Source organism: Podarcis bocagei, assembly GCF_964188305.1.
Source record: "Podarcis bocagei genome assembly, chromosome: 5".
Lineage (NCBI taxonomy): Eukaryota > Metazoa > Chordata > Lepidosauria > Squamata > Lacertidae > Podarcis > Podarcis bocagei.
This window is the reverse complement of record NC_138129.1, coordinates 99720807-99739150: the sequence shown is the minus strand read 5'-3', so window position 1 is coordinate 99739150 and position 18344 is coordinate 99720807. Positions and strand designations below refer to the sequence as shown.

Sequence of the window (18344 nt, the reverse complement as noted above, 5' to 3'; positions counted from 1 at the left end):
CTCTCTTCCCATTACAGGTGTCTGTTTTGATGCTCCAGGCGAGAACAAAAAACTAAAAAGAAAAAAGGTTTGCAAGACTGAGCAAAATCTGCAAGAATGAGAGGAGCTCTGCCATTGCCTGCTATTTTTCAGCTTTGTAAAAGGCTAAAAGTAGCATGCTTTGGTAAGTGTGCCACCTGCCCCCAACACTAACTATTATCTCATTTTATTTTGAAGCTGTGAAAAAGCCAGAAATCTTGATACCTGGAGGCTTTTGCAAGCGACTCTATAGCTTTTTCTCCTACAAAAATTCCCACCCCACAATCCATTGCATGCAAATGTAATAGTACAGTGACTACTGGCAACTAAATTGACACAGCAACCTGTGCAAACGCAGGGAAACATGCAAGTATACATACATACATACATACATACATACAAAACATCATGCACACAAGGTAATCTTACTCACTCCCCTGCCAAAATCACATTACTTGAAAACTTTCCCCACCATCAGAGACTCCAAGAGGGGGTTCCAAGGAACCCTTAGGGACTTGATTTATTCTGGAGAATTCATTTGGAGCCTAGTTAGCAAGCAAATCTTCAGTCTAAGCCCACAAGCAAGCCAAAGGTAATTAAGAACATCAGCCCAAAGATAGCTATTGTGTTAGGAAAGCCTAGCAACTAGAAACCAAGAGACTTGTTGGCTCCCAGACCTGTTTTCCCTGGTCCCCTCCAGAGATGAAGAGAAATATCAGAGTGCTGCAAGGACACGGTTCCACAGCCAGCTCTGCAGTGAACGGCTTCATGCAGCACAATAAAGTGTGTGTGTGTGTGTGTGTGTGTGTGTGTGTGTGTGTGTGTGTGTGACAAATGAAGACAGGAATTGATGTCTGAGGTGGGGGGGCATCATTTGGGCTGGCACTGGAAGGTCTCTGACATTACGGGAGGAAATGGTAGCAGGTTCCAATTGGCAAATTACTGCTAACATACAGAGACATTTACTGGGGCATTATCTTCCTCAGCAATACTTGGATGACGTGCTGGGAGTGCTGGGCATACATCCCTCCATGATGCTGTTGCGCCAGACCAGGGCCTGAACCCAAATCCAGTCTTAGAGACCTAATGTATTTCAGGTGATTTTGTGAGCGCATAGAGGGAAGAGGGGCAGGCAGGCAGGCAAGGGCTGCTGTGGTGCCGTCTACTATGTTCCATGCATGAAGATGCAGAGCTACAGAAAGACAAGCCCCACAAGTTTCTGATATCAGTAGGCTTTCCCCATCTCACTGAGCAAACATGAGACCTGTCCATAGAAATTAATGGGGAAATCTTCATTACATACATGGAAACAAATTTAGGAAATATTAAAATTACAGTAGGGGTAATATAAAACCGGCGATGTAGAGATAAAAGTGGTAAAAAGATTCTGCAGAAGAAAACATTGGGATATAGCTCAAACCGTGGTGGAGGGAAGTCAGTTCAACAAAACAGTATGAATCTAATGTTTTTGTTATGTGACTTTTTTGTGCCTTTGTATTTTGCTTTATTTCTTTTCCCCCCTCTTTTTTATCCTTTTTGGATTGTTTGTGGTTTTTTATGTTGGTGTATATGTCAGAAATAAAATAAAAATAATTTTCAAAAAAAGAAAGAAAAGAAATTAATGGGGAAATCAAAGACTTTACTGCATGTGCGACTGGGAAATGCCCCCCCCCCCGCTGGCAAAAAGCAAAACAAAAACAGCAGCAGAGACAAGGTCCCTACACTTTCTAAATGTGGTCTTGCTGTTGGGGGAGGGATATTTTCACGAGTTCTTTCTTGCACATTTAAAAGTGCAGCCCATCTGCATGCGACTGAACAAAGCATAAGGCTCCCGCCTGCATGGGCGCAGCCTTAAATCAATAAAAATCAATATAAATCTTAGGTTCTGCCCCCCCCCCAACAAAAGTCTGCCCTCCGTAACAAAAACCCTGGCTATGCCCATGTCTGTATGTGATGAAAAGCAATGTTTTTAAGTGAAATATGAGCTGACTTAGAAAGAGCAGGACTTCCTCTGTTTACTGCTTCCATTTGTTTGTGGGGCGTCCAGACACGCAGCTACACCGAAATCTTTGGCTAGGCCGCTGCTTTCTATGGATAGCTCTCAGTTCCACCCCAGGAGGCATTTAAAAATGGTTTCCCAGAGTGAACCAGGAAATGGTGGATCTAGATAAGGGCTAGTCCTTGTGGTGCTCGCCAGTTGTTGATGGACTACAGCTCCCAGCATCCTTGATCATTGGCCGTGCTGGCTGGGGCTGATGGGAGTTGTGGTTCAGTAGCACCTGGAGGGCAGTCCGCTATCCCTGTGCGTGAGATCACTCTTTCTCTGATTTCTGACTGCCTCTGTGTCTGGAGGGGACGATGAGCACCCACCACCCACAGAAGCTTCGTCAACCAGGTCCCAGTGCCAAACCTTGAGGTCTCACAGGCTCTGGAGTGCTGAGACAGGCTGGGTGGGCTGGGCTGCTTCTTCCCACAGGGGATGCCCTTCTGGTTGAGGTAACTACTATTCCCCTTCTGATAAACATAACATATTGGGCATGGGAGGCCAATTAACTATCATGCTAAGTTCAAGGGTTTGGATTTGGTGTATAAAGCCCCATGTGCAGCTTGGGACCAGGCGACCCGTAAGATTGTCTCACCCCTCCGTAGCATCTTCTCAGGTAGTCCCATTCTGGACAATACAGTGGTACCTCGGGTTACAAACTTAATTTGTTCTGGAGGTCCATTCTTAACCTGAAACTGTTCTTAACCCGAAACACCACTTTAGCTAATGTGGCCTCTCGCTGCCACGCGATTTCTGTTCTCATCCTGAAGCGAAGTTCTTAACCCGAGGTACTACTTCCGGGTTAGTGGAGTTTTTAACCCGAAGTGTTTGTAACCCGAGGTACCACTGTATAGGAATCAGGCCCCTAGCATCATGGCTGGTGCCCTTTGGAATCCCCTCCCCTTGAATATTAGCCAGGTGCCCCCTCTGTTGCCTTCATGGCACCCACTGAAGCCCAAGCCTTTGAAGTGGAGAACTTTCCCAGTTTGCCTCTGTACTGGAACTGGTTTTAAAATGTTTTTAAACTGTTTCTAATGGTCTTACTAGGGACGCTGGTGGCGCTGTGGTCTAAACCACTGAGCCTAGGGCTTGCTGATCAGAAGGTCGGCAGTTTGAATCCCCGCCACGGGGTGAGCTCCCGTTGCTCGGTCCCTGCTCCTGCCCACCTAGCAGTTCGAAAGCACGTCAAAGTGCAAGTAGATAAATAGGTACTTCTCCGGCGGGAAGGTAGATGGCGTTTCCGTGCGCTGCTCTGGTTCGCCAGAAGCGGCTTAGTCCTGCCGGCCACATGACCTGGAAGCTGTACGCCGGCTCCCTCGGCCAATAAAGCGAGATGAGCGTCGCAACCCCAGAGTCGGTCACGACTGGACCTAACAGTCAGGGGTCCCTTTACCTTTACCTTTAATGGTCGTACTGTTTTATCTCTTGTTGTTTGCCACCCTGGACTCATTTGGGTGGAAAAGCAGTATATACATTTAATAAATAACAATAATGCTGGTGCCTCCATGTTGGGGTCTTTTGTCTGGCATATTTTCAAATAATTCTTCACATCCATGAGGGTTAGAAACCTTCCTTTAAACAGAAAGAAATCTACAGCTCTTAGGAATTATGGTTTGGAGATGCCTTGCTAGAAAAGTATTAAAGCGACAAAGTAAAAAAGTGTCCGCTTCTATGGAGCATGATTCTCTCTGGAAGCAGAGCAGCATCACTGTAGAGGCAACAACCCATTCCAATTTAAACTGGAAGTGGCAACCAAGGGCTCTGAAAGTGTTCTGTCCCTTTGGTGCAAATATAGTTTATAAATAAAACAGTGCCGTGTGCCCACCACAAGGTGGCACTGTGTTCTCACCTAATCTTTAAAGCACAAAGGATGTCAGTTTGCAGAAGGGCCGCCTGGAGGCGCCTGGAACCCACGACTGCCCTGTCCTTTTCAGGTCAGCTTTGTATTGTTCTTATTAAAGGTAAAGCTTCATCTCTCTTTTTTTGCCAGCAAAGCATTTCTCCTTCCCGGTGCTGGACTGCCCAACTGGCAGGCTGGGCACATGACTGGGGCACCAGCAAAGCAGGAGACCTAAAAACGGAGAGATTTTTAATAAGGTAAACCAAAACAGGAGATCTATGCCATGCTGTTAAAGGCACAGGAAGAAGATAGAGGAAGAAGAGGAGACTTAGACATACGACTTGGCAGGACTGTGCCAAGTGTGGAGACAGGAGAGGTTGCGGCTCCAAGATGCCATCACAAGAAGGAGTCAGAAGGGGAAAGGACAACACAGAAAAGCTCATTTTGTGAAGCCTTTCCCGGCCTGGTCTCCTCCAGCTCTTCTGAGCTACAACTGCCATATTTCCTGCCCACTCAACTAGTCAGGGCAGGCTAAGGGGGGCTGATGGTGAGGTAGTCCCCCAAAAATCCGGAAGGCACAGGTTTGGGGAGGTTGGGCTGGAATTAGACCTTCAGGCTGATCAGTATACAGTGGTACCTCGGGTTAAGTACTTAATTCGTTCTGAAGCAAAGTTCTTAACCTGAAACTGTTCTTAACCTGAAGCACCAATTTGGCTAATGGGGCCTCCTGCTGCTGCCGCGTCGCCGGAGCTCAATTTCTGTTCTCATCCTGAAGCAAAGTTCTTAACCTGAAGCACTATTTCTGGGTTAGCGGAGTCTGTAACCTGAAGCGTATGTAACTTGAAGCATATGTAACCTGAGGTACCACTGTATTTGAAAAGTGACTGTGAAGGGGAACAATGCCCCTTATGAAGCAAGATAGCTAAAGTAAGGGGGTCATGTCCTCCATTGTGACACGTCCCCCTGCTGAGTGATTTGGCTGAGCACTTTGGGAAGAGCAACCATTTGAGGATAGCTAGTGAAGGAGATCAGAGATGTTGCGGGAGAGATTGCAGAGACTCTCTTCGTCTCAAGTGTAAGTAGGATTTCTCCTCCTTCTGAAACGTAGGGGAGGTTTAGCTGCCAGGTGCCCCAAATCCAGCACAGAGATATCTAGAACTCATTTCCTCATTGTTTCCTCTTCTCCCCTAGGTTCCGAAGTCTGAGGCGGCTTCGCGGGCTGCTGGTCTCCTGCTGCCGGTTGCCCAAGATACATCCCCTGGTCTGCCAGGAGGAGGAAGGAGATGAGTGGAAGGAGGAGGTAAATGTCACGAAGGACGGAAAGGAGGAGAAGATTAAGATTCGATCGATTTTTGTGAGACCATGCGACCAGGGGATGGAGTCCACCGATACCAACGTGGATGGTGAGTGTTGATCTTTCTTCCTCAGGAACAGGGAGGCCAGAGAAAATCTGGCAGTGGGGCGGAGGGTGCAGAAAGATGGGTTATCAGCATAAGAATCAATTAAAATATTAAGAATCATTTCTCTTCTTTTCTCTTCCAGGCAACGGCAGCAGTGAGACCAGCAGCTCGAGCGGAGCTCTTACCCCCCCTCCCACGCCCAGTTCCCCCCTCCCCACAATTCCAAGTAAATAAATAAATAAATTTGAAAATAATTTTTGTATGGATTCTGTTAAGTTGTGGGTGAAAATATCAGACAACACAGTGATTCTTCAAACAGCTCTTGTTTATTCACAGGCCAGAACAGAACTGAACTGAAGGGTTCAGCCAGCCTGCTTATATAGAGCTCCACTAGAACGCAACAGTAACCATTTTCTGTAACTATCCAATCACTGAACGTCACTTTTGATCCCTTATTTGCATATGTGGACCTGAGTGAAAACTATCTACAGTATCCCCCTGCTGGCCCAGGGTGAGAACTTCAGTACATAACAGATTCAAATAAAGTTTGTAATACAAATATGCTAGTCTTTGATCATGTTTTTATCCCCGGGGGTTCTTTTTCCCAACAGTTGTGAGGATGGGCAAGAAAGTTACTTGCCCAAAAATGGAAAGAAGAAGAATACCTCCCAGCGAAAGAAGAATGGCTACAAAAACTTATGAAATATGCCAAAATGGCGAAACTTACCATAAAAAAAGAAAGCAAGATAACCCATTGTTTATAAAAGAATGGAAATGGTTTATTGGATATGAATGGCCATGAATGGCCGCTCATCCTCCTGGGGAAAAGTGACTAGAGGAGTGCTGCCAGGTTCTGTCCTGGGCCCCTTGTTGTTCAATGGCTTTATCAATGACTTGGATGATGAAATTGAGGGGATGCTCATCCAATTGGCAGATGACACCAAACTGGGAGGGGTAGCTAATGTTGCAGAAGACAGAATCTGAATTCAAAATGACATGAACAGATTGGAGCACTGGGCGCAAGCGAACAAAATGAATTTCAATAGGGAGTCATGTCAGGTTCTGCAAGAACCAGATTCACTAAGATGGGATGGGGGACACCTGGCTTTCTAGCAGTACAGGTGGAAAAGATCTAAGGGTCTTGGTGGACCAGAAGCTTAACAGGAGTCAACAGTGTGATGCAGCAGCAAAAGAAAGCTAACACTATTCTAGGCTGCCTCAGCAGAAGTCTAGTGTCCAGATCAAGGGAGGTAATAGTACCACTCGATTCTGCCTTGGTCAGACCACACTTGGAATACTGTGTCCAATTCTGGGCACCACAGTTTAAGAAGGATGTTGACAAGCTGGACCATGTGCAGAGGAGGGTGACCAAGATGATCGAGGGTCTGGAAACGAAGTCTTACGATGAATGCTTGAAGGAGCTGGGTATGTTCAGCCTGAAAAAGAGGAGACTGAGAGGAGATCTTCAGCTATCTTAAGGCCTGTCACATGGAAGAGGGAGGATGCTTGTTTTATCCTGCTCTGGACGGGAGGACTCGAACAGATGGCTTCAAGTTCAAAGAAAGGAGATTCCAACTAAACATTAATGAAAATCTTTCTGACACTAAGAGCGGTTTGGCAGTCGAACAGACTCCCTTGGAAGGTGGTGGACTCTCCTTCCTTGGAGGTTTCTAACCAGAGGCTGGATGGCCATCTGTCATGGATGCTGTTGCTGAAATTCCTGCGTTGCAGGGGGTTGGACTAGATGACCCTTGAGGTCCCTTCCAACTCTAGAATTCTATTATTCTATGAAATGGATCGGAACTCATGACAGCCACCCACCAGTTTCATATTCAAACCTGCTTCCCACCCCAACCCCTTCTTGATTACCGTTCCGGAGCCCCGTTCACATCCTGAGCAGAACGCAACCTGCGTCTGCGCGTCACGATTTGCCGCTTCTGAAGATGCGCATGACGTCATTTTGAGTATCTGCGCATGTGTGAGCAGCGAAACCCGGAGGTAACCCGTTCCGTTACTTCTGGGTCGCCATGGAACGGAACCTGAAAACGCTCAACCTGAAGCATATTTAACCCGAGGTATGACTGTATATATAAATAATACACTAAAGTAGACAAATCATAACTTACAAAAAGGATCAATAAATGTCTCACGCATTGTCTATAAACCTTGATCAGAATCCCATGTCAGCTTTTCTTTTGTGAATGAAATAAAATGGTTTCAACCAGTTTTTAATAGCCAAGAATCAAATGTAGAGCTTGGGGTACATTTTAACGTAATACTGGACAGATTACTACAGGGTGTGGAGAGGGATTATTTTGAACTATGAAGTGAGAAACAGCAGCCGTAGTCAAGGCCAGAAGTGCTTTCCCTTGGTGACCCTGCCGTGCTGAAAAGGGGGGGGGGTGTTTGCAAGGGGATCTTTTCGAGATCTTTTCTAAATAAATGGAATAAAACCGCTTAACCCACTGAAAGATATGCAGTGGTACCTCGGGTTTCAGTACTTAATTCGTTCTGGAGGTCCATTCTTAACCTGAAACTGTTCTTAACCCGAAACACCACTTTAGCTAATGGGGCCTCTCACTGCTGCCGGAGCACAATTTCTGTTCTCATCCTGAAGCAAAGTTCTTAACCTGAAGCACTATTTCTGGGTTAGCGGAGTCTGTAACCTGAAGCGTATGTAACCTGAAGCGTAGGGAACCCGAGGTACCACTGTACTTACACAGAGGCTCAGAAGTTGAATACAAACCTGGGCCGGGCTTTATATTGTGGTGGCAGCACCAGCTCCTTGAATGGGTCGCCCGCCAGAGGATGCTTGCAGACACTCACTGACTTCCTAATAAAGACAGGCATTCTTATTTAACTTAGCACATTAAAACCCCAAGCTTTCTCCAAATCTCGTTCAGGCTGCCAACACACCTTACATTTAAAGTGCATGACTTCTTCCAAATAACTCTCCACAAAGCTGCCATTGCCAGCACCCAGAGGAAACTACTGTTGCCAGGATTCTTCAGGTGAAGTCATGCCCTTTGAGAGGAAGAACTTGTTTTAATTCTTGTTAAGATTTTGCTAAAAGGTACTTTGCTAATCTGGTACTGTGCTGAGATAAAACCCAGTGAAATTATAGTATGAAAAATCAGATTTAATTGGTGAGAACTCCAGTTTAAGGGAGGGAGAATTAAATTGTTTTAAAGACAAAAGAGATCTAACTGTAAATAGGAATGGTATCTAGTGTCTGTAATTTCCCTATGTTAATTCCTATGGGACTGCACAAACTCCTGATATCTGATTCATTTATTTCTTCATACAAACATAGCCTGCTGAAGCTACTAATAATCAGTGGTTTAACATCCCCTTATCCTCAACTGCTGCGTGAACATAAGGTAGTTATTATGCTGTCAAAGGATAGTTTTCACCACATTAGGAACAGTGGGCCCCACCAGACTGGTGTTTTATTGAGGGTGTGTTCTGCAGCATGCAATTAACACAATAATAGTGCATAAGTGGTAGATTTATTCTGATTTATTAGTTGTTCTGCATTGCTTTCCCAATGTTACCACATTATTGCTTTCTTGAGGGGCTGTGCTGCAAGAAAAGCAGGGCAACCCCACCCATCTTAAACCTTTGTGGTATGAAAGGTTATGGGATATAGAAACATAGAATCATAGAATATGGGATATGCACTGATTGGAAATGAAGTACTGTGACTTTCCCAATTTTTTCCAGGCAACAACATTGTTGAAAATGGGATCGCGTAAACAGTGCTATTTTTCTAGAAAAAGAGGTTCTGGAACTTACCATGAACACCTCTCTTGTTCTCTTAAAATGGCAATGGCGCCAACCTGAGAGGTGCCGGAACTGAGTTCTGGTGAGTTACAGCCCTGCTAGAAAGACTGCCCCAATGGTGCTGTGAGTGCAAATCCTCATGGGCACAGACTGTCCAGAGGGGCCCAGTTTCATTCTCCTGCCCCCATGCTCTTCCACAAAACCCTAAAACTAAAGCAAAACTAAAACACCAACTTTTTAACGAAGGAATATGAGATGGCATAGGTTGGGTGGGATGGAGAATTTTGCATACTTCTCTGATTCTGGAGGCATAATTGCTGGTTGACCTGATTCTGTGCAAGAGACCAGGTTCCATGTGGAACTGCTGGAGGAAGGCACCTAGCCTTGGATAATACCAGTCAATCAGAGAATTGCTGAAATTCATACAAGCAAAACAAGGACATGAATTGCAGGGGGTGAGAACAATACCTTGTGATGCTGGCAAACATCTGCTAAGTTGGAAGCAGCAACCTGGAGATCACACAGGACTCTCAACTTTTTCATGGGCACAAGAGTCTAAGAGGTGCTAAGCCCGTAACCTTAAAACACCTCGTTCCTTGGCTGTGCACCAGCAAGTAAGCAGAGGCCCTCAGCCAGAGTCTCCTACAGAGTTCTGAGCCACAATAACAAGCTGTTGCTGAAAAGAGGTCTGATGTGTTGGTGAAGTTGAAGTCCTAGTTCAGTTCTCTGTCTGCTAAAGCCACAGGTGACCACTTGGCTCATGAATCTAGTTTGCTGCTAAGCTTTTATCTGATTAAGGTGACCACCTATGATAGATGTTCCAGCACAGTAAGGCTCTTTGTATTGTAATTATTGAATTTTCCATTATATATTATTTTTTCGCCTTGTTATTTGTTCAAAAGAGCTATCAACTTCCCTCCCTCCCACCTCATGGTTACCTTACTTACAGTCATACCTTGGGTTACAGACAGTTCAGGTTGCACGTTTTTGGGTTACGGACACGCCAAAACCTGGAAGTACCGGAATGGGTTACTTCCGGGTTTCAGCACTCACGCATGAGCAGAAACACTGAATCACAACCCGTGCGTGCGCAGACGCAGTGCTGCGGGTTCTGGACGCTGCGGGTTGCGAACGTGCCTCCTGCACGGATCACATTTGCAACCTGAGCATCCACTGTATTTCTATTTTACAGCGTTTCTATTTTTTCCTGTTTATATCCAACTATCAAATTTTAAATATATATGTAAAAAGTACCTAGCCTCAACATTACAACATTACAAGTTTCTTAAGTTTCTTAAATTATCCTTCAAATATTGTATAAATTTACTGCAGTCTTTTTGGAACGCCTGATCCCGCTGGTTTCGGATTTTCCTGGTCAACTTTGCCAACTGTGCATACAGTGGTACCTCAGGTTAAGTACTTAATTCGTTCCGGAGGTACGTTCTTAACCTGAAACTGTTCTTAACCTGAAGCACCACTTTAGCAAATGGGGCCTCCTACTGCTGCTGCGCCGCCGGAACACGATTTCTGTTCTCATCCTGAAGCAAAGTTCTTAACCCGAGGTAATATTTATGGGTTAGTGGAGTCTGTTACCTGAAGCGTATGTAACCTGAAGTGTCTGTAACCCGAGGTACCACTGTATTCAATCATCTTCACTTGCCACTCTGGAATCGTTGGTGTCTCCTGTGGCTTCCATTTTTGAGCTAATAAAGTCCTTGCTGCCACTGTTGCACACCTGAATAGTCTTTGGTCTTTCTTTAGAATTTCCTCACCTACTATCCCCAATAAAAATGCTTCTGGTTTTTTAACAAATGTACTTTTGTACATTTTCTTTAACTCATTATATATCATGTCCCAGTAAACGTTTACCTAACTGCTTGTCCACCACGTGTGATAAAAATTCCCCTCCTTGTTAGAGTGATAAAAATTCCCCTCCATGTTAGTGTTCTATCTTAGTGGTGTCTTTCTTATAGTTTTTCCTTTAAAACTATTTTCAGTGAAACTAATTTTTAGAAATACAAGCCACTCCATGCGCTGTCCCTTAATAGCAAGGGAAGCCAAGTAGTGATGCTAGAAACCAATCTGGATGTAGAAAGTTCAGTGGAATAAGGTTTGGATCCTAACCAGTGAGCTCACAAAAGTTCAGTAACATGACCTGTGGCCACAATTATATTTAGATCTTAAGCAACATCTTAGGCCACTTCTTATTACAGTAATATCTTGCTCTGCTTCCTCATGCAGTCAGGCTAATGTTCTTGGTCCTCTGCTAATGTCATCAGCTGTTAAGTGGCACATCACATCAGCACACGTTCATCCCCCTGATCTGCTGGAGAAGACTTTTTGCCACATTGCGTGTGCACTAAGAGTGCTGGAGTAGCAGTTTTCAAACTTTTCTTCCATTGACTATTATTACTTTGCAGACCACTTAATACGCTTCATTTTTGTTCTAATAAATCAAAGAGCATATGTAACTCATATTCAAATTTTTAAAAATAAATACAAGAGCTAAATACAACTCTTGCAGTCAGACCCCCTCCCCATTTCTGTGGAGCTCTAAGGCCTTCACATGGCTGTCTGCCCTGACAAGAACTGCGGACAAGTTCTTTGTCTGAATCTATCTAATCCATCTTAATTGTTTTCAATCCATATCTATACACCCCAAAGTCCAGCAAATGTAGAGTTTTTGCAAATTCTGTCTGAATTGTAATACAAAAGCTCAAAACCCCTTTCACTTAAAGGTTGAAGACCTTCAAACATACTTACCTGTTGGAATACGAGCTTGGATTTGATATCTTTACGAGTACATTACTCCAGATATTTCGAGAATCTTCTCCTGACGCCTTTGACAAATCACAATTAGCATAATCTACCTAACAGAGTTATTGTGAACATAAAAAGGGATAAAATTTTGTTCTTAGACTTTTACTACCTTGTCTTATACAATAAAAGGGAAAAATGCAGTTGTGGTTTTTAACCCCCATTCTGTACTTCTTCATTCTTTCCTTGCTTAAAAGCAAGAGCTTTTCATTGCAAAAGGAAGAGCCTTTGGGTTGTTTTTTCTTCTCCCTGCTGATATTTTTACTGGCTTGTAGGTGCTTTTCTTTGGAATAGTTTGCAAAAGATAGTGAATGCCTAATGAACAAACCCCTGGGGCTTTAGTCACTTATCATGACAAGCTAAAAATTAATTTAGATTGTCTACCTTTTAGGTACAGGGGGAACCTTTTTTTGAAAGCTAAATTAATTCACCAGCCTATGGTGAGGGAGTGGAATGATTAATAATATCTAAATAAGAAACTGCTGAGAAGGAATTTTCTGTTTTACTCTTCATGGGAACTAAAACCTGCAATTTACTACCCAGTTGAAAGACTGTATTTAGCCATGGGCAAAATATCTGATGCAGTTTCCACTATCTCAGCAAATCACCTACCTCAAATCTACCAGTGATTGCAAAGTTTAATGGCCATTTCCAAAAATGGAACTTAAAAGAAAACGAAAGTCTGGACAATGTGGGCAAATGAATGAAGTTTGCAGAGGAGTTTAGACAACCCACGGAAGGAACACTGAGAAAATGAGGTGCTGTGCACTGGAAATCTGTCTGCAGAAAGCAGATGCATCGGAGTTGCAATGAACTGGAGATCACTATCCAGTTAGGGAGGGAAGAAGCTATATTGGCAAGTAATGTGTGAAGTAGGTTAGCTCCCTCTGGTTACAGGAAAGGCTTCGGGAAAGGATACACACATACACACAACAAGAAATGTGCTGACATGAGGGGAGCCCCCGGATTAATTTATTCATTTTATTTGTATGCCGCTTTCCCACACACCAAAAAATCATGCTCAAAGTGGCTTACAACAAAGAAAATAGAAAACACTTCAAACAGTTCCCTGTGTGACCCCAAGTGTGTCTTCTGAAGGAGCTTCCCCTTCACAGTGTTCTTACATATAGCATGGGTCTGATCTTTAAAGAGCGATAAACCTCTCCCAGCAGCCTGTCCTTCAACCTCTTGTCTCCGCTGGACTCCAATACTGAGAGAAAAACCGCCTGTCTGGGAGGAGTTTGAGAGCTGAAGCCCCAGGGTCAGCAGCAGCAGAGGCTTTCGCTGTATCCTGAGTCACTTGAAAACACACAAAGAGGTCTTTAACATCACCATTGCTATTATAGTGTGGACAATCACACTCTCAGAATGTTTCCTTCATGTACTTCACAAAACCTCAAACTTTGTGATGAATTCTACAAGTGTAACAAATATGCAAGCTGGACGGATTTACATACATTTACCTACTTTGCTTGTTCCAGCAATTTAGACAACTTTATGAATTTTGTGCGAGTTGTTGTTTAAAGTAACTGCATTAATCGATGATTGAAAAAGATACAGGGTCAAGAGGCAGATGTTAGCGAAATGGGAGGTGCAATGGCCTAGTTCTTGCAAACAGAGGGTGAGATGGTAAACCTGTGTCAGGACTGTACCTGGTTTATTTCTGGGCACAATTCAAAGTGCTGCTTATAATCTATAAAGCTCTACACGGCTCAGATCCAGGCTATCAGAAAGACCATCTTCCCTCACACAAACCTGCCCAGGCTCTGAGACCTCCAGGGGAGGCCCGTCTCTCAGTCCCACCACCCTCACCACCACCATCCTGGTTGGGGACACAAGAAAGGGCCTTCTTGGTGGCTGCTCCCAGACTCTGGAACTCCCTCTCTGGGGGAGCTGTCCTGGCTCCCTCCTTGTTGTCCTTCCGCCAGCAGGGAACTGACTGCTTTTAAGGTTCTGTGCTATGTTTTCAATGGATCTTTTTAAAGTATTTTAATTCTATTAGTGTTTAATGAGTGTCTTTTCTATGCTTCGAGCTTGTTCTATTTTAGCTGCGTAAGCTGCCATAAGTTCCAAACTGGGGGAAAGGTGGATATAAATAAATAAAATAATGATGATAACAACAATTGTTGTTAGCCGCCCTGAGCCCGGCTTCGGCTGGGGAGAGCGGGATATAAATACAATTTATTATTATTATTATCATTACCCCTCCATACTGCATGAAGGCTTCTCCATTCAAAAAACCAAAACACACACACCAGTTTATCTGAAACTGGTATGTCAGAATGCATTTTATCCTGACATGCCAGTTTCTATGTGGGGGGTATGTGTTTGTGTGTGTAGAACATTATTTTATGCGAGCCTCACCTGCAGCCTGAACTGGCACTGTCCTACTCTTCCACCAACCGATTGATATAAGAACTAAAGACCTCAGGTGTTTATTTTTGATTTTAATAATGTTTCAAAGTTTCACTTTAATTGCATTTAACCTTTTAGAATGTATTAGGCTTGTTTTTGTGTGTTCTACATTTCATAGAATCATAGAATCTTTGTGTTGGAAGGGACCCCAAGGGTCATCTAGTCCAACCGCCTGCAATGGAGGAATCTCAGCTAAGGAATCTGTGACAGGAGACCACCCAGCCTCCGCTTAAAAACCAAGGAAGGGCAGTCCAACCACCTCCTGAGGGAGACCGTTCCACTGTCAGACAGCTCCTACTGTCGGAGCTGTGAGTCTCTCCCCTCCTACGCTGCCTTCCATCTCTCCTTATCTGACCCTGAAAGGCAGGATGTTTTCCTATGTCAGTTATGAGTTAGCATCAGGGAAGAAATCCTTGGCAGTTTCCTGAAAGATAGACGGGAGAAATGTCATTAAAGACTGATCATAGGCTAGGTGGCCAGGGCAACATGGGACACCTGATGCCTAAATTGGGCAAAAGGCCTACACGCGTCTGGTCAACCCCAAGGGGGGGGGGAGTGAATAGCAGGAAGACGCCATGCGTGTTTTCTATCCCATGACTAGTAACCTTTCTTGATGTATATGAAGATGTTTTATGTCTATTTGTTTGCTGTGTTTGAACTATGATATCAGCCTCTGTTCCGAGGTGCTTTGGGGCAGCCCTTCTCAACTGGCCGTTGAGTGGAGTGAGCTCTGTCCTATTGCAATAGCTATAATAAATGCTGTTTCCCTAAATCCTGATGCTGGACTTGAAAAATAGTTTCTGTGGTTTATTCAAAAGGTGGTTGTTCCTCACCCGGGTAACAAACAAGGTGATGTAGAAGGGAATTCTTACATTTGTCCCTATTGAAATTGAGTATGTTAGATTGCACCCAGTTTTCCAGTCCATTAAGGTCATTTTCATTTTTTATTCTGTCTTCTGCGACATTAGCTACTCCTCCCAGTTTGGTGTCATTTGCAAATTTGATGAGCATCCCCTCAATTCCTTCATCCAAGTAGTTTATAAAGATGTCCAACAGGCTTCTTCTTCTAAATTTTTACAGTCTTCGTGTTAATAACGCTTTCCACCAACTTACCTGAGAAACAAGTTAGACTGACAGGTCTTTAATTTCCTGGATTCTTTGTGGATTCTTTTTCAAAACTTCATGTTGGCTGCGTTTCAGTCCTCTGGTGAGGCGGCTGATTCTAGCAATAAGTTACATACTTTACCTTGAAGATCAACAATTTCCCATTTGAGTTCTTAAGAACTCTCAGGTGAGTGCCCCCTGGTCTTGGAGACTTGCCAACTAGTTCTGAAATTTAATCTTTTGCCACCTTGATTTCATATCGCTTCTCCATTGTGCTTCCGGGGGGGATGGAGAAGTCTCCAAATTTCTACAGTGAAGACTAATGCAAATTATTTATTGAGCTTTTAAAGAACATCTGCAGACTTTTGCTGGATCAGACTGAGGGCCATCTGATGCAACAATCTGTGTCCAGATGTCTCTGAGAAGTCTACAAGCAGGGATCTTGCCCTGCACCATGGTTTATCCTTAGCACCCCCCTGAAAATGATGTTGACTAAGGGATACCAGTAGTAGCTTCCACCTTCCTGTACTTTTAATGCATTTAATGCATGTAGGGGGTTGAATTAATGAGCCTCAGGTTCCCTTCCAACTCTGCCACTCTGAGATTCTGCAGCAGCAGAGGCACGTCCTCACCCCTCCATAGAGTCCAGCAGAGCCCAGTGGATCCTGTACTGCTTCTTAATCCCCTCCAGTCTGGTGGACTGGGGGAAACTAGGATTGCTCTGCCCTAGCAGGAATAGACCAGTCCTTTATATGGCCTGCAAGGTGATATGTAAACAATCAGTTTCACTGTTTTTAAGCTCCCATGACTAAACAATAGTAAGACCAGCATTTCTCTAAACCTATTACCATTTGCCACCCAGCTTCCAAGGGGCAGCTGGGCACCTCGAAAGTAAACCCCAGCCCTTAGGAAGGAAGGAAGGGCTGCCCTGTATTTCCCCTCACCATCCTGGTCACAAGGTCCTTGGAAAAGTATATGGCAGTCTTTCAGAAAAGTGGGTGCCCTTTTAGATAAAACAAAAACAAAGGTAATTTATTAATGAGCGGACAAAAACACAGCGTCATTCTATTTATTTCATAAAATTTATACACCATTTGATTGTAAAAAAACACCCTCAAAGCAGTTTACAAAAAGGTAAAACCATAAAATCAGGAAAAATTCACAATACATGCTAAAATAGTTTAAAATTCACATCAGCTTTACTCCATGTAAGCGAGGCTAGGTTTGCAGCTCAGGCAGTTAGTTGCCTTTCTCCACTGCTGGGTTTGGGTGGGAGACTCAGGGCCAGGCCAGGAACAATTCTTGGTCTATTCCAAGAAATCCAAGGTAGCTCCGGTCACGTGGCTTCAAGCGCCTGGGGCAAGTCTAGTCAAGTCACGTGGCCACATTGGCTGGAGCCCCCGCGCAGTGACCAGCCCCTCCCCCATCGCACCTGTGCGACATGGGCGGAGCCAGGATGGGGGGGGAGGCTTGATGGTAGGCGGGATGCAGAACCGAGTTACCTGCGAGGCAATTGATCAGTTGAGTATTTCTATTTCTCTACTTGATGGGGGGGGGGGGTTAGGCCCAGGGACCCTCTTTGCACCTGGGGAGGTCCAGTTGGAGCTGGAGAAGGAGGAGGGGACCTGTGCAGAGCCACACATTTGGGGCATTGAAATGGAGCAAGGCAGGCAGACCAGCGGTCTCCAAGCGGAGTCAAGCAGACACGCGTCTAGCCGGGGCTTCTGACCCGGGTGAAGCCTCGGGGGGGGGGCATTGGGGCTCCAAGCCAGAGAGAAAGTGGACGAGAGCTCCGTCCTTCCCCCCGAAGCTGAAGGGGCTCATTTGGAGCGAGGCAGAGAGAGGCTGCGCGGCTCCCCCCGGGAAGCAGAAGACAGGATCCCGCGTGGGTTTGCCGCTGTGTGAGAAAGAAATTCAGGAGGGGCAGGAAGCTGAGGAAGAGAAGCGGTTGGACTGGAAGATGATCCGCGGGGTCTCTTCCAGCTCTACAACTCTGTGATCTCTTCAGAACTCTGAATGAGTTTAAATGGCTCAGGTTGAGACATTTTGCAGACTCTACATGATTTACACACAGGAAAGTAAGGGGCATTTTTCCTGCCAGAGGCAGATCCCTGGCAGGCGCTAGTCATCCTCAGGATTGTACTGGAAGGGCACTTTCTACTCGCAAAAAGCATTTTTATTCACCTTACAGGGAACCTAAAATGACTACAAAATTATCATTTCTTAAAATGAGTAATCAAACAAAAGTAAAGGGATCTTATTGAAGCTTAGGAGTAAATTTACACGTCAAAACTCCTTGAAAGGCTTTGCACAGAACCAAGAAGAGGGATGGGTGGCCAAAAGCCTCAAAGAGAGGAGGGGGAAACGTTTTAGAAGGAAGCCAGAGGGTCTTGGCTGATCTTATGGAAATGCAGCCTTTGAATGATCCTGTGGCCAAATCAATCCAATTCCAAACCTGACCTCAGACACTTGCTGTACGTGGAAGTTCTACCATTGTCAAACGAGTGGCTTTTAGTGGAAGGGGAGCTCGGGATTCCTTGGTATTCAGACAATACATTGCCTACTTTTTATGCCCTTTACAAATAAATGGGTTGAGGTGCTTGTTTGTTCGTACGTGTGTGTAGGCACAGGGCATCGGGGTGGGGACCAAGCTGGGTCTTTGGCCGGGGGGGGGGGACAGCCGAGGTTCGGCCCGGCTTGCTTCTTGGCTGGCGTGGCCTCCCCAAGCGGCGCCCGTCCGGCTGGAGGCTTCGTGGCTCCGGCTGCCCAGCCCGAAGGGGCCGGAGCGGGGCGCCCCGGAGCTGTCCTGGCCCGGCCAAGTCCTTCGGCCCCCGCCTCCTGCTTCCTCCCTGCCCGCCTGGGGCTTGTGGGCCTGCGAGAACTTTCAAGGCGAGGTGAGTCAGGCTTCGCGCCTCGGAGTCCC

General features: G+C 45.1%; 1 protein-coding gene across 1 annotated transcript; it reads left to right on the top strand.

Moving 5' to 3' along the window:
- The first annotated feature begins 4718 nt into the window (after positions 1-4718).
- Positions 4719-6019, top strand: LOC308587236 (uncharacterized protein). The gene is made up of 3 exons (XM_081194631.1): positions 4719-4977; positions 5094-5305; positions 5445-6019. The coding sequence occupies exons 1-3, from the start codon at positions 4937-4939 to the stop codon at positions 5534-5536; spliced, it is 345 nt and encodes a 114-aa protein (XP_081050757.1). The 5' UTR covers positions 4719-4936; the 3' UTR covers positions 5537-6019.
- Positions 6020-18344: the final 12325 nt, after the last annotated feature.

Bases quoted from the DNA above. Each gene is read 5' to 3' on its own strand.
- LOC308587236 (XM_081194631.1), top strand. From the start codon at position 4,937: ATGTTGCGGGAGAGATTGCAGAGACTCTCTTCGTCTCAAGT. The intron at 4,978-5,093 runs GTAAGTAGGATT...CTTCTCCCCTAG, and splicing joins AGACTCTCTTCGTCTCAAGT to GTTCCGAAGTCTGAGGCGGC. The intron at 5,306-5,444 runs GTGAGTGTTGAT...TTTCTCTTCCAG, and splicing joins CACCGATACCAACGTGGATG to GCAACGGCAGCAGTGAGACC.